The 15,653-nt window shown below is 51.4% G+C and overlaps 1 protein-coding gene across 1 annotated transcript; it reads left to right on the top strand.

Moving 5' to 3' along the window:
* The first annotated feature begins 12,900 nt into the window (after nucleotides 1–12,900).
* TFF3 (trefoil factor 3) lies at nucleotides 12,901–15,653 on the top strand. Its single transcript, XM_015239836.3, has 3 exons — nucleotides 12,901–12,982; nucleotides 14,398–14,544; nucleotides 15,640–15,653. The coding sequence occupies exons 1-3, from the start codon at nucleotides 12,901–12,903 to the stop codon at nucleotides 15,651–15,653; spliced, it is 243 nt and encodes an 80-aa protein (XP_015095322.3).

Raw genomic sequence — 15,653 nt, 5'->3', positions numbered from 1 at the left:
AGTTTAAAGTTCTGTATTTTTAGCAACATGTCAACTAATTTTTAACCACAATGACTACTGATTAAAAGAGCAAAGCAAAAGGAATACTGGTCAAGAAATACAGGAAGCTAATGGGGAGAAGAGAAATAAAAATAATACAGAAAATTCATCTTCAAGTCTTCAGCAGAGGAGCTACCTGATGAATGGATTTAAAAATCTGAGAGAGAACATTAAGGCTTCTCCAGAAAGGAAAAACAATGTTAAAGAAGAAATCACATGACATAATACAAAGGATTGCATTTGTAAGGAAACACCTCAAATAAAATTTTTTGTATCAGTTCACACTACCCTGTACTGTGCAACGGCACTACAACTTATTTTTTGTGTTTCCTAAGAGACAGGTGGAGGGTCTTTATTTTTTCTGTGCAGCGGGCACAGTGGAGAGGGCTGCGGACGGCTGCCCAGTGTCTGCTTTCACATTCCTTGTCACTCTGGAACCTCAGAATCACCCCATGCGTTGTTTATCAGCTCCAGAATCTGCTTTATGGCTACGTTGCTCTGCAAAATGCACCTTGGCACACTGAGTGGACTGAATTATCGCAAATAAAACCGGCTCAGGGTTCCTTGCTGCCTGCTCCCAGTTTGCTTCACCAGAGTCTATAAAACTGTGATGATAAGCCAGACCCAGCGGACGGTTTTCCAGCCACTCAGTACTCGGGCTATGGTTAGGGTCAGGGCCTCCCGACTCAGACAGCTCATCCCCACTGCCTCCCGCCTGGCAGAGCCCGATTCAGACTCTCCTGGGCCTTCTGTGCTTCCGCTGCTAGGAGGCGTGATGTGCTGACATCAGTGCCCCAACACATACACCTTTTCCTCTGACACAACTGCCTGTGAATTAATTTTTTTTTGAAATTAGCGAATTCACCCACTCAATCCTTCCTAACGCGTCCGGCCACTAGAGGGCAGTAGGAGTGCGGCATGGATGCCGTCACCAGGGCCTGTGGGTCTGCGTTTATGGTGCTCGCTTTGTGACCACAGCTTTCTTATCAATGTGACCACATCATCTCCTCCCTTTGGAACTTCCCACGACACCTGGGCTAAAGGCTGTGCACATGATGGTTGTTTAGTAAATATTGACTGATTGGTGTTTATTTAATAAACTTATCAGCCTGTAGGATTTCAACAAATATTAATGCTTTGGTAAAATCCCTTAAGACATTCAAACACGAGAGAGCATATGAGTGATATGTATTATGAATCACCTATTAATGAACTTTGGCTTTAGCTTCTTTCCATTTAATATGCAAAACAGGGCTATTTTGAGTCTTGGGAACATGAGCCCCTGTAAAACTAGGAGGCACAGAAGGGCATTAATAAACAGGTTTCCACTGTACAGCACAGGGAGCTATATTCAATATCTTATAGTGACGTGTAATGGAAAAGAATATGAAAGAATGGTATATATTTATGTATATGGATGACTGAAACATGATGCTATAGACCAGAAACTGACACAACATTGTAAACTGACTATATTTCAATGAGAAAGAAAGAAAGAAAGAAAGAAAGAAAGAAAGAAAGAAAGAAAAGAAAAGAAAGAAAGAAAGAAAGAAAGAAAGAAAGAAAGAAAGAAAGAAAGAAAGAAAGAAAGAAAGAAAGAAAGAAAGAAAGAAAGAAAGAAAGAAAGAAAGAAAGAAAGAAAGAAAGAAAGAAAGAAAGAAAGAAAGAAAGAAAGAAAGGCATTGGCCACTGAGAGAGGCTCTCGCCTCTGGACGTCATATTTCTGGTGACCTCACACTTTGCTTTCAGTTCCCTGGCGGACTGAATACTTAGTGAAGTGACTACATTACAGGGAGGGAAAAGCCATCTTTGAAATATTGAAATGATGGTGAGCACAAAGGGTCACTAGGAGAGACGTGCTTGCGTCAAGCCTGGCAAGTGCCCACGTGTCACCTGAGCGCCAACCGGCCAGAACCCCTGCAAGCAGCAGCCCTGGAGAAGTGCAACTCTGAGGGATCCCCTCCCTGCAGAGAAATCTCCTTTTCCCCTGTGTAGACAGGTTCACGGGGTCCCCTGGCGATGCCAGTCTGTGTGTCTGACACATTCTCTTTGTAGCTTTGATGGTCCCGTATGTTTTGCTTTTGGCAACATGTTTCTTACGGGAGGGACCTGCTTTCCATGTCTTTAAAATTCCCTGAAAATTGTCTACGCAGCTGAGCTAACGGTTGCTGGGGACGTGGGGAAAGAACCAGGCATGAACTGTGGCTGCATCTTATGTGACGTAAGGTACTTTTGATTCTGATCATTCCGCCCTGCCTTTTGGTGAAGACTCTAACAGGCCATTTCTTCCCCTCTGCTGCTCCCACTTGCTCTCTGAACAAGTTAGTGGTCATTTCTGAGAGGTCAGATTCATAATCTCCAGTTTATTTTCTCTGATGTGCTTTGAGGTGAAGGGCGAGGCGGTACCTGGCATGGGGGCCCCACCGAGAGCACAGGGGTTAATCGGTGAATGTGGTCACTTACTCGGCCCTCCTTGCTGGGGTGCCAGGTTGCTCCGATCTATGCTGTCCTTCCTCACCTGGGGATGTGGCCGCCAGGCCTTCCTGCCTGGTGGACTTGACAGATCTATTCCTAGAGAGAGCGGGATTGCACCGCAGAGGGCCAGCGGCTTAGGAGTGAAAATAAGGAAACTTGAAACGACAGGAGACTTCTAAGCTGGATGCTGGACGGAACTGCAGCGCGGTGCCCTCCCTCCCTCACCCTGACCAGCCAGACCTCTTTGATGTTGACCGAGCATCCAGGATAGGGCGTTCCAATGGCTCCTCTAGGCCAAGACCCCAGGTTCTGACCCCAGGCCGCAGGGCCGGCTTCTCCCAGGCCGGCTCATGCTCACCCCTACCCCTTCTCTCCCTGCTTCCTGGACCACCTTCTTTATTTGGGTATTTTTAATGAAAATTTTAAGCAGCCATATTTCAAGTCCTTTTCCTTAGATAAATGGTATATAATGTAATGGCTTTTGTCCTGTTTGCCTTGACACCTCTCACTCTATAAAAAGAAATAAAACAATCAAGTGCCCCCTTTTCCCATCCTGTTCGCTGCCCCGCCCCCGCCAGAATCAACCACCGTTCTGAAGTCAGTGTGTGTTATTCCCATGGGTGTCCATAAACAATACGTAGCATTTTTTTTGTTATTTAAAAAAGTCAGCAATGTCATCCTAAAATGTGGGCTTTTCATCTGACATTTTACAGTTAATTTTGGCATTTCTTTCCTTTGATTACGAGGTCTGATTCATTTAGTTTGTCAGCAGATCCGTTCTCCTATTGAAAGGCAATCAGGTGCAGTGTTTTCAGTTTCTTCTGATGAAAACAGCATGGACTTGCTCTACTTTCCAGGAATCGTTCAAAAGGTTGCCATGGTGGGAGTGTCCTGTCAGATTCTACTGACTTTGAGCAAGAGCTCCTAGTTCTCCACATTCTCATCAACATCTGGCGACACGGGTGCCATCATATGTGAGTGACGTCCTGTGCTAACGTTAGTGGGTTTCGTAATTCACGACTGTGAGTGAGGCCCTTCTACATCCTGTTGGCTGTTGTTTCTCTTACCGTAAATCTCCTAAATGCGTATCCCCAAAACCACGTGCGTCTTTTTTGCGTTAGTCTGTAGAAGTTCTTTGTGCATCCAAACAATCCTTTGTCGAGCAAGTGGGTTTCAGATACCTTCTCCTAGCTCATGATCTGACTCTTTCCTCATTGTCACGTCTTGATAAGTACTCTTGATTTTAATTGAGTCAAATTCCTCAACTGTGCCTTCACAATTTGTGCTATTTTAGAAAAATCCTAAGCAATCTTTGCGACGGCAAAGCTGTAGGATACAAAGTCAATATAAAAGATCAACCGTGTTGAATCTGTATCCACAATGGTCTTTCATAGCTCGCAAGACCTGTGTCAGGTTTGGGCATGAGGCTTATGCTGGCCCCACAGAATGAGCTGGGAAGTACTCCCTCCTTATCTTTTCCCCTAAGTTTGCGTAAGATTAAGAGCTCTTTGTTTGGTAGAACCCAGCCGAGCCTGCAGCTTCCTTCACAGGAAGCTTTTTGATAGTAAGTTCAAAAGTTTCATAGAAATGGTACTATTTAGATTTTCTATTTATTCTTGTGTTCATTTTGGTAAATTGTGCTTTTCTAGGAGTTTGTCTATTTCATCTAAGTTGTCAAATTTGTTGGTATTAGTATCTCTTTTACCATTTGTTTTTGTTTTGTTTGGGGGTCTGTTTGTTTGTTTTTAATGGAGACGCTGGGGATTGAACCCAGGACCTCATGCATGCACTCTACCACTGAGCTGTACCCTTCCCCTGTTGGTTTTAATATTAATATTATTCTGAATATTATCTATTTTTTCCTTTTAATCCTGTAGGACTATATTAACAGCCCATTTTTCATTTCTAATGTCGGTAATTTATGTTCTCTCTAATTTTTTTCTTGATCAGTCTAGTTAGAGGTGTATAAATTCTTTTATATTTTCAAAGATCTAGCATTATTAATTTTTTACCTTGTTCATTTTTTTCCTATTTCACTTCTGTTAGACCTTTTGTCTCACGGGTACTAGAGGCTTTGTGTGTGTTTTTTTTTTTAACATTTTTTCGTCTCTGTTCTTCAGATAGGATAATTTACATCGCTCTATTTTTGAGTTAATGGACCCTTTCCCCTGTCAGCTTCATTGTGCAGTTAAGACCACCCAGTAAGGTTTAATTTCACATATTGGAGTTTCCAGTTCGATAATTTTTATGTGCCTCTTTTTGTTTGTTTGTTTGTTTAACTGTTTCTTTTCTTTCTTCTCTCTTGGATTTTCTATCTTTTCATATATTGTAAGCACAGTTTTCTTTACTTCCTCAGGCTGCTTTATAATCTTCATCTGATTTTTGCAACATCTAGGTCATCTCACGTTGATTGTTTTTTCTCTTAAAACGCACTTCTGTCCCTTCGTCCGTCAGTGGTGTGGGTCTGCATGCAGGATGAGATACTGTGATGTTGTGGAGATTCTAGATTTTGTTACATTCCTTTGAAGAGTGTTATGTTTGCTTGTTTGTGTGAACAATCAATTTGCTTGGCTGGATTCAAATTTCAGTCTCCGTCTCTTGGGTGACGCTCAGACCTCAGTTCTTTTATTTTTAGCTGAAATCTGTCCTGCATACACATGGTTCAGAGGTCAGACCAAATCTGGAAAGAGTTTTTACTCAGACTCTGGGTTCTCCCCTTTTGGTTCTGTTCTCTGGGATCTGCCTTCACTTCCCAGCCGCTGTGCTCGACCTGTTCTGTGTATGCTGGTTATTCAGGCTGGAAAGGACACATTTTCTGTCGGGGTTTTAGCCACCCCTGTATTTTCTGTATTTTCTGTTTAATACTTTAAGACTTGCTTTCACTTTGGGGCCTTTAATTCATCTGGAAATTTATTAATGGGTTGAAAGTTGTGGATCTGAATTGACCTTTTTCTCAACATGAGTAATTAAAAGCAGCTCAGTGTTGTGATGCAGGCATCTGCATTCACTTTATCTAATTTGCATAACTGACTGTCCTGACACCATTCGCTGACTTGTCCTTTCTTCCTGCACTGATACCAAGTGTGTTTCTGTTATTGTCCAGGGTTCCTTATGGAAGCGGATCCATTCCTGGGCTCTCTGTTCTGTTCCATTGTCCGTGATTCCACTGGTCCACGGCACCAGGCCTTCCTGGCTTTAAACACAACTTTTTAATAATTAGTCTTAGTGTCTGATTGAATTGGTACCTCTGAGTCTTCTCTTCCTCTTGTTTCTACTTCTTTTTCTTCAAGTTTTACTGGATCAATTTGGCCCTTTACTTTTCCATACAAATCCCGGGATTAATGTGTGGCATCTTATAGAATCTCCCTTTGGGATTTTAATTTAAAATGTGTTGAACATGTAGTTCAGTTTTGAAGAAATTACCACCTTTAAAGTGTGTGGTTTTCTTACCCATGAGGCTCCTCTCTACTTATTTAGCTGTTCTTCCAAGAGCCTCAGCAAAGTGTGTAATTTGTGCGTCTAGCCTTCTGTCGTGCTGTAAAGTTCCTCCCAAGAAGGAAATGTTCATTGTTTATCTTTGTTCTGTGTCACTAGGGTCTGTCACAAGTGATCTGCCCACTAGAAACCTCACAAAACAAATTTAGAACTTCTGTCTTTGGGTTTTATATTAAACACAGAATGCCGTGAATAAACCCAGTCCTGACAGCCCCTGTGGCTCCCTAGTCCTGGTGTGATGGGCGCTAGTGGACGGAGGTCCAGCCGGGACCCCCAGAAACAGCAGACATCGTGTCTCAAGGTGAGATTGCAGACCATGACATTTTGGAAGTAGTTTGGCTAAGAACAGTTGGATGATTCTTGAACATTGTACCTGTGTTGAAGCTATAAAAGGTTTGAGGGAAAGGAGTTTTGGAGAAAATGACAGGTGAGAACCCTTAGAGAGAGCTGACCCTGGGCTGTGAGTCCCTCCCACTCCCACCTTTACCCAAACGGGAGGGTGGGCGTGCCCCCCCCTCGCCTCACACCTAGTGGAGATCGCATTGTGGGACCACTGGGAGAGCCTGGCCCATGCCTGCCACAGTCAGGGGTTCCAGAAGGCTGGTTTCTGACCTCTGGGGACTCTAGTCTAGCAAGGAACAAGAGAAGCCTTTAGGACCTACCTACATCCCAGAGTTTGCTGAGGTGAAGGATGAAGACGGGTTTCCAGTGAACTGGAGACAGGCCGCACGGCCCAGGGGGTCTCTGTGCATCCTCTCTAGGGCTTGTTCAGGACGTGTGAGCTCTTGAGGTGTGACAGACATCATCCTGGAGAAACTCAAGATGCCACGACATTTCAGGGAGATGGAGGAGTAGTTGATGAGTGTCTTCAGGAAATCCATCAAAAGGACTGAAGGTTAGAAAGCCCTAAAGATCACCCCCAGAGCAGCCTCTGAGATGAGGAGTTTGTTCTAAACATCTGATGGGCCCAGAGAGAGTAGGGGCAGCCGGGGAAAAATCAGTTCAGGAAGAACTTGCCTGAACCCTGCCCGGCCCCGCCTTGCCCTGCCCCGCCTTGCCCTGCCCGTGTCCCCCCGGGGCTCCTACGCTTGTCGGAGCAAGTCAGGAGAGGAGAGACTGACTTCTTTTTAATTGAAATACAGTCAGTTACAATGTGTCAATTCCTGGTGCGCAACATGCTGTTCCCGTCACACTTACACACGCATGTCTTCATTTTCATATTCTTTTTAGTTATAGGTTACCACCAGGTATTGAATAGGGAGAGATTACATTTTAATTATGGCAAATAGAGATGGTAGTTTGACAAGCTCCTGTGTGGGCATCAATTAGTTTCAACACTGATCAACTTGTAGCTCTTCTTGTTTTGTCTTTACCCCCTTCTTCTGCTTCTCCTTCCTGGATTATTTTGAAGAAAATCCTGCAGATCATAACATAATGCTTCAGCATACACCCCAAAGAGATAAATATATTTATATGTATACACACGTACGTGAATCTGAATGTATATACAGACACACGTGCATCAGTCTTCAACGATTACGCTGTAAAACCGTCCCTGCTTCCTTCATAGCATTGCATGAAATCAAGTTCAGAGTTTTGATGATTACATGGAGAGGAAGCTTTGGTTCCTGAATGACAACCTGTTTTGTGACTTTAGGGATCATGGGATCACCTGAATCTTCATCGCAAAAGGAAACGAAAACAAAGATACTTAATGGTGAAGTCCCACGGGCCCTGTGAGGCGACTCAGCTCCCTGCCTCCTGGTCAGAGCCTGACCGCTGAGGTCCCTCCCGAATTCCTGTGCTGAAATGCGAACACTCAGTGTGCTGGTGTTCGGGGCGGGGCCTTGGGAGGTGAGTGGTCCACGCTTTTATAATTGAGGCTCCAGAGACCCTGGGGCCCTGCCCCCATGTCTGCGCACAAGGAGGCCCCGTCTGTGACCCGGGGGGACGGTCCTCAGTGGAAGGGGAGCGGGGCGGCCCCAGGGTCCTGGACGTGCAGACTGCAGAGCTGTGAGAAATAAATGTGCTTTATAAGCCCCCTTGTAGTCTGCATGCTCTACTGTAGCAGCCTGAACTCCGAGACTGGGCAGGATGTGCACTCACATCCCCGTGCACATTGCCCGCCAGTGCACGGCAACGGGAGCCAGAGCCTTGGCTGTGTCTGTTCCAGAGATTTCGAGAGTGCCTGTGCCTGGGCTCCGTCAAAGTCTCCGTCAAATCAGACTTGGAAGTGACTGCCGCCCAGCGAGGGGCTGGCGGGATGCCGTCTGGGGCTGGTCCTGGCTCACACGTGCTGTCCTGGAGTATCTCTAACAGCACCCCCTGTGCTCCGAGAGTGTCCCAGTCAGGATGACTCACTGCACGGTCACCTCCTGGCGAGGCGGCTCCCTGCCCAGGCCCTTGAAGCGCTGGTGGGGAGGGACAGCCTTGACCTTCCCTGCTGGCCAAGGGAGTTGGAGTAAAGGACCCGGTGAGGATTATTGGGGTGATGTGTGGGAAGGGAGTCAGCAAACACTTGGTGATTGATCACAGCCAGCGATTCATAGAGGCCAACAGTCAAACGTGCGAGGCGAGGGCAAAGGCGGGGGCTGGGATGGGTGTGGAGCCACAGCCTGTGCTCTGCAGAAGGGCCAGGGTCCTGGGGCTGATCGCGGAGCCCTGGGCCCAGCTGGACCTGCTCATCTGGGGCGGGGCGGGGAGGGGAAGGAGCGGGTTTCTGGAAGACAGCTGTGAGGCTTTCCTGCTCCCTCCCCTCCCCTCCCCTCCCCCGCGAAAGTACACAGCAAAACAGGCCGCAGAGCCGGGTGGCCCCGGGGCCGCCGTAACCGAGCGCCACACACCGGGAGGTTTAACGGCGGAAGTTGCTTTCTCCCAGTGGTCTCGGGGCTGAGTGTCTGCAGCCGTGCTCCCTCTGAGGGGCCTGGGAGCATCCTCCGGGCCTCTCCCGGCCTCTCCCGGCCCCCGGCGGCGGCTGCCTGAGCCCCTTGGCTGTTAGCAGCACCCCCCAGGTCTCAGCTCCCGGTGTCACAGGGCGTCGCCCCTCTGTGTCTGTCTCTGCATCTCCTCCAGACTCAGATGGGACTAGATGCACCCCCTACTCCAGCCGGACCTCATCTTCGTGCAAACACACCCGTGACAACCCTGTTCCAAATAAAGCTGCGCTCTGAGGTTCTAGGGAGGGCACGGATCTGGGGAGGACACTGCTCTAGCCAACAGGCTCGCAGCCCCTCAGTGACAGGGGCTTGATTCACAGGGAAGAACGCGGTGGCTTGTCCAGCTCGGCTGGCGGGAGGAGGGGGCTCCCTGGGTCTCCTGCCCCAGCCGGACTTTTGTCCTCCTTCCCTGCCTGCACGTGGGCTTTTGGGGACCCGCTTCTGCCATCCCTGGCCGGCCTCCTAGAACATGGCGCAGGGCCAGGGGCTGGCACTCGTCAGGAGCAGATGCCGGGCACATCCAGGGGCTGCCTCGGTGTGCTGCCGGCCTGGCTTCCTGCTGGAGCACGTCCAGGGCTGAGAAAGGCTGTCTGGGTCCTAAAGGCAGGGCCGTCAGTGAGGGGCCTGGTGCCCCAGCACATCTGCTCCCGGCTCTCAGCTCTGTTTATTTCTGACTTATCTCTGTTCCTTTGGGTGTCCCGATCATCAGGCAACTTGTTCCTGGAAACTTTCTTTGTTGTAACAGCATCTGGGGCTGATGTGTTGGTTCCAGTCCCAGAGGAGTCCTGGGTGTAGAGGTCACTGTGGCAGAGACCACCCAAAGTGCACTGTGAGCTGGACGTCGCCTTCCCCTGAACCCCCAGGGGCTGTCACATGCCCCCGAATGTGGTCGGACAGGTGCAGTCCTGAGCCCACGGCCTCCGTCCTGACTCAGGACCCTCTGTGCCCTACCTCCTCTGTAGTTGGTGGATGGTACCTTTGCAGGCCTCCAATCCTCCCCCTTTGCCCTCGTGTGAACATGGACAACATGAAACAGGAGCCTCCCTGAATCAGTCCATGTTTGCTTCCCCAGACATCTACATTCAGACCCTGTTGTTCAGGTAGATTTCAGCAGGAGGAAGCTGTTGAGGACACAAAGGGAGAGGCCCGCACCCGGGGCAGCTGCAGAACGACTCGACAGCTGGTAGGCAGGAGGCTCCCTGGGGAGGTGTGTGACCCTGGGGCCAACCCAGGGGTGTCAATTAATGTGACTTTGTACCTTCTTTCTCTGTCTGGCTCTCTGCTGGCTGGGGTAACTATGAGAAACAATATTAGAAAGCTAAGAGGTGACACGGAGTCTACAACCCTGTGTAGGTCACACTGACGATATTTTCTGGAGGTGGTGAGTTAGTACAGAACACCCTTCTGACCTTCACCTATCTGTGAACTCCTACTCATCCCTCAAGACCCAGTGCAGATATCCCCCCGATGAGAAGCCTGCTGTGCAGCAGTCTGCTTGCTCTTATTGTGTTTTACCACGGTTCGTGTGCCAAGCCTTGTTCTTTCTCACAGGGCTGTGGGATCTGAGGGCAGGGCTCTGCCTGGTGTCCTAAGGGCTCAGTGTTATAGGCCAAGCATCTGGCCCGTGATCATGCTCAATTCATGCTCGTTACATATATGTGCCAATGGCCACGCATCCCACAGGTGGGAGGCTGCAGCCCCGGCACTCAGGCCAGACGGCCTGCTTCTTGGACCCATCCAAGAAGCCCTCGCCTTCCCTGGGTACCTGCACACAAAGGCCAGGGTGGGAAGGATCTGCAAGGATGGACTCCCAGGCCAGCCCAGGCACCTGCTCACCTCAGTCTCTGGGCAGCCACCTGTCGGGGTGGGGCAAAGACTGATGACCCCGGGACCTGCCGCTCTGGCCCTGCTTTTACTTCATTCCCGGAACTTGAACTCCCCCAGAGGAGCATGGAAGGCACAGGACTGTGAGCTCTGGGAGGCAGGGTGGGCTCTCCAGCCCCCACCCTCGGCCCTGGTGGGGAGCCCAGGGTTCCCAGAACAAAGAAGACATGAGCTTCCCTCTACCACACTGACTCAGAGCTCCGGGCTCCCAGGCCATTCCCACCCCGTTTCCTCTAGGACGCCTGGGCCCCGCCCCCCGGAGGAGTCCAGCCGCACCCCCCACGGCTGCGGCTTCCATCTGGCCCTGGTCTGTGGGTCTGGACCCTCTGCCACTGTAGCTGCTGCACCACAACTGGCACGTGATCAGGGTGTGTCCCTGACACCTGGCTGGCCTCGGCGTGACCATCCTATGCACACCTGTGGGCTAGGCACTGTGTGACAGGTGAGGACGCTGGGGCACCAGCGGGTTAGTGACTGCCCAGGGCACACAGCCCCGGACTTGGGACCAGGTCCCTTGGCTTCACAATCGTAACCACAACATGACACCATCTCCAAGGAGTCTCTGACTTACCGTCTGGAAACAGAGCAAATGCTGTGAAAACTGCAGAAACTGCTGTCTCCAAGCCCTAAAGCGGGCGGCAAACCAGATGTCTGGGTGTCGCCTCGCATGGATCCATCAAGGGCTAAGTAGCAAGGTGAGGCCAGGAGTCTCAAGGTGGAACACAGTCCCCGTCCCCAGTGCACACATGGTCTGGCCCCATCAGGCGCTCGGTGAAGAATAGGTCTGAGGATGAATCTTTGGGAGGTTGGGGTCCCCCTCTAAGACTGCATCCCCAAGTGGGGGCTGAGTGTGGCCAGCAGGTGCACAAAACCCCCTCTACAGCCCCTGGGTCAGAGCTGAACAGAGATAAAAATGTGCCGCCAGGGGAGAATCCTGGAGGACGCGTGATAACTGGACCTCACGCCCTCCCGCTCTCCCCGGGCGGCCAGCTCCGGGGCCGGCTGGGTGCCGGGAACTGAGTCTGAAGTACTTTTGGCTAGTCCACCAGCGGCTTGGTCTGCTGGCTTTCCGAATGCAGTCGCTATTTCCTGCCCCAACACTTGGTCGGACTGTCAGGCAGCAAGTAGTTTGAGTGTGAACTCAGCTACAATCTTAACATTTTGAGCCTTGGCTTGTTCCTCTGGAAAATGGGTATAATTATTCCCATCTCGGTTAGACATGCTGTTATAAAACAATTTCCAAGATGTAGCCTTCATTTAAAAAAAGAAGAGCAAGCCGGGCAAAGGTTTGTAGTAAGTTCTCATAAAAATATGCTTAAATCTACAGAGAACACTCTGGAAAAATACCCAAGAGCGTGTCAAAAGTGAACATCTCCAGATACAAGGGAGGGGTCTTCTGTCTTGCCTGATTTAAAAAATCAGCTGCATGTATTATATTTTTATTAAAATGTATTGAGAAAATTTATTGTATACATTTGTTAAAATGTAGTTGATGATAAAAATAATTTTTGCAAGAGAAAAGCAAAAAAGAAAAAAAACACACAAAGGAACTTCTACGTTTTAAAGTTGGGAGAGAGGAATGAAATTTGCGGGCACCTCGTGCCTGACTCATTGTTGTCCCCTGTCTTTTCAGGAACCCGAGGCTGGTCTGGGATCAAGAGGCCTGGACACCCCCGGACTCCTGCTGGGTGGGTTTCAGGGGCTGATGCCCAGCGCCCGTGGACCTGCCCTCCAGCTGCACGCTGACCCTCACCCTTCCCTCCGGGCCAGGCTAACATGGGCGTTGACACAGTCTGGCTCCTAGACAGAGAGGCGTTCACCGGCATCCGGAATCTGCTATCACGGCTCACCTGCTACCAAAACGGTAGGACAGGGCAGGAACCACCCTCTCCCCTTTAGGATGGACGAGCCTCCGGGGCTTCACAATCTGGTGCAGGCAAGAGCAGGTGGGGGCCTGAGCTGGAGGGAGGGGCTCCCCGAACAAACAGAATCCGGAGCGCCTGTGCAAACACAGGGGTATAAATGAGTCCTCTGTGCTGATGCAGCACGTCTTCTGAGCATGCCTGTGACCATGGAGGCCAGAGCGTTCTGGCTGCTGCTGGTGGTCCTGGCTTTGGGGTCTTCCGGCCTGGCCGAGGAGTACGTGGGCCTGTGTGAGTACCACTCTGACCTCCTCCCCACTTGATAGCAGGAAGGAGGGACTGGGTGGCCGGGTGGGAGCACAAGACAGGGGTCGGAATGCGGAAGATCTGGGCTGGGGTGGGGGGTGGGGGGCTTTCTGCGGGCTTGAGGAACGTGACCAAACTCCTACGTTAATTTAGTAGCTACCATTTATGAGACACACAATACGCGTTTTCTTCAATAGCCCTACAGACTCGGTCTTGCTGTCCCCATTTTACAGACAAGCAAACTGAGGCTCAGAAAGTCAATAACTGACCCTCCTGGTCAGTGTCAAACTGAGGATTTGAACCCAGGTCTGCCTGGCTGGCAGCCAGCGCCCAAGCCCGCTACCCTGCTGCCTCCCTTGCTGGAGCTCTCTGAGTTCTAGTACAGGTCTTTCTGCGTTCTCCCGGCACAGTCACAAAGCAAAAGGGAAAGAAAACTGGAAACGGTTACTTCCAGGACATTTTCAATCCCTGCAAACACACTTTTCATTTAGCCATTGTTCTGCAGCTCCGGAGGGGCGGGTAGCCATTCCATTAACCGGAGTCTGAAGAAATTAGGGTGTGGCTTTTATCACGTTATCCACTGCGCCGTCTCACAGGCAGTGGGCACCAAACTTGACACCTGCCAGAATCACCTGGAAGCTTTCTAAAACTCTTAAAGACCAGGATGCGCCGGTTACATCAGAAGACCCCTGGGTGGGAGCAGGAGGCAATGGGTTCTCAAGACCCCCACCGACCCCCGCGCGGGCCGGGTCTGGGAGACGGCGGAGTGAGGACTGTGAGGCATCAGTGGCGGGAGAGGACTCGAGATCTCGCGTGATGCCTGCCTTCCTAAGGAGAACCCAGTTAGGGGACAGGCGCAGCGGCCTTTGGCTGAACTTTAGACATACAGACTTGCTTGAAAAAGAGACCGAAGGAGGTGCAGGGAAGATGTGACCAGCCTAACAGTTCAGGGAGACGGAGATGCAGAGAAGAAATAGAAAGTAGTGTGCATCGTGGTTTCCTGTATGGAAGACGCACCTCCTGGTCTGCTGCTCATTTTGTGAAAAGGGGAGAGTTTTTGTCGATAAAACAGCGAAGGGGAACTTTGTTTCTGAGTTCGGGGGGCCCTGGATTCCCCTGGGTAGCTGCCAGCTGCAGGGCACCCAGGCCCATGCCGGCTTGCTGGCGAGGGGCTGGGAGCACGCCGAGTGAGAGCCCCCGGCAGCCGCCCGCGCCTCTGTATAGAACATTTCTCCTTAAATATTTACTCGGAAAGAGGGTCCTCGGCAAGCAGATGTCAGGGCCCGGGTGGGATCGCATCCTTTGAGCTCGGAGCTGGAGGGAAGGTGCAGACTTTCAGAATGGGGCCAACAGACCAACCGCAAGCTGCCGGGACTCTAACCGGGCTCTGTTCGGTGCAGCGGAGAACCAGTGCAAGGTCCCGCCCAAGGAGAGGGTGGACTGCGCCTTCCCCAAGGTCACCCCGGAGCAGTGCAACAACCGGGGCTGCTGCTTTGACAACAGCATCCACGGGGTGCCCTGGTGCTTCAAGCCCCTGCAGGAAGCAGGTGAGCCGGCCCCAGGGCGCCGGGCCCTCGGCAGGCCCCTGGGGAGCCCCACGCATCTGGGCCCTGGGTGGGACTCCGGGCACCAGGGCAGTCTGTGGGCTGAGGGTGTTGTGCAGACTGTAAAAGTGACCACTTCAGAAAGGCGTTCAAAGTCAAGGCACTGTGTAGAGGGAATTAGTGTAAAAACGCCACTGGGGCGAAACGGACAAGACGCACGTTTGGAGAGCGGGGCCGACTTTCCAGCCACTTTTGGCAAACGACGCCCCCACGGAGTCTCCATCATTTGTGACGTGCTCAGGGTCTGGACGTGGAGCCCTGGTGCCCACCCCCTACACCCCTGCCATCTCCTCCTACTCTGCCCCCACCTCAAGGTGCACCCCCTCCCTCACTGGTGCAGGACAGCCGCCCGGGGAGCTCCGTGTCGGGGCTGCTGGCTATGCACGTGCTGGTCGGCTGTCCTGACTCCATCCTGCTGCCCTTCTGCCCCACAACCCCGACCCCCACATGTGGGGCATGGAGGTCTGCCGCAGCTGTCTGGCAGCCTGGGTGCCCATTCACCACCTAAGGCGCACAGAGCTACGGAAGCCCCTTCCTGGAAGCAGCCCCCCCAGTGCGGGGCCACTCCTGCCCCTTTGTCCCCAGCTAATTACGAAGGCGGCTGCATGCCAGCCGATCCCGGCTCCCTGATCAGTGCTGGGGACCCCGCCCACTGCCCAGGGCCTCCTCCTCTCCCCAGCAAACCCTGGCAGAGGTCCAGAGAGGGCTTGGGGGCCAGGAGGGAGAGGCACCTACCGCCCCTGTGCTGGTCGTCCCCATTCTGCCAGCCCCTCAGCCTTGGGGGGACACTTCTTTGAGCACTGGCAGTGGCCCTGCCCAGGCCCACCTCGCGTCTCGCCTGCCCTGACCACCCGGGTCCCTGTGGGGCGTCTGGCTCCTCCCCCACCAGGTGGGGAACTCAGCACTTCCCCAGGGACTTGGCGGAGAAGGCAGCACGGGGCGCTGACCTGGGAGCCTGTCTGGACCTGGAGAAGCTGGGCAGCTGGTGGGCAGAGATGACAGTGCCCAGGGTAACACATGTGTGTGCTTTGTTTCCAGAATGCACCTTCTGA

This window comes from Vicugna pacos, chromosome 1, assembly GCF_048564905.1.
Source record: "Vicugna pacos chromosome 1, VicPac4, whole genome shotgun sequence".
NCBI classification, from domain to species: domain Eukaryota; kingdom Metazoa; phylum Chordata; class Mammalia; order Artiodactyla; family Camelidae; genus Vicugna; species Vicugna pacos.
Note: the sequence above shows the minus strand (reverse complement) of the source record. Positions and strands in the feature narration are given on the sequence as shown.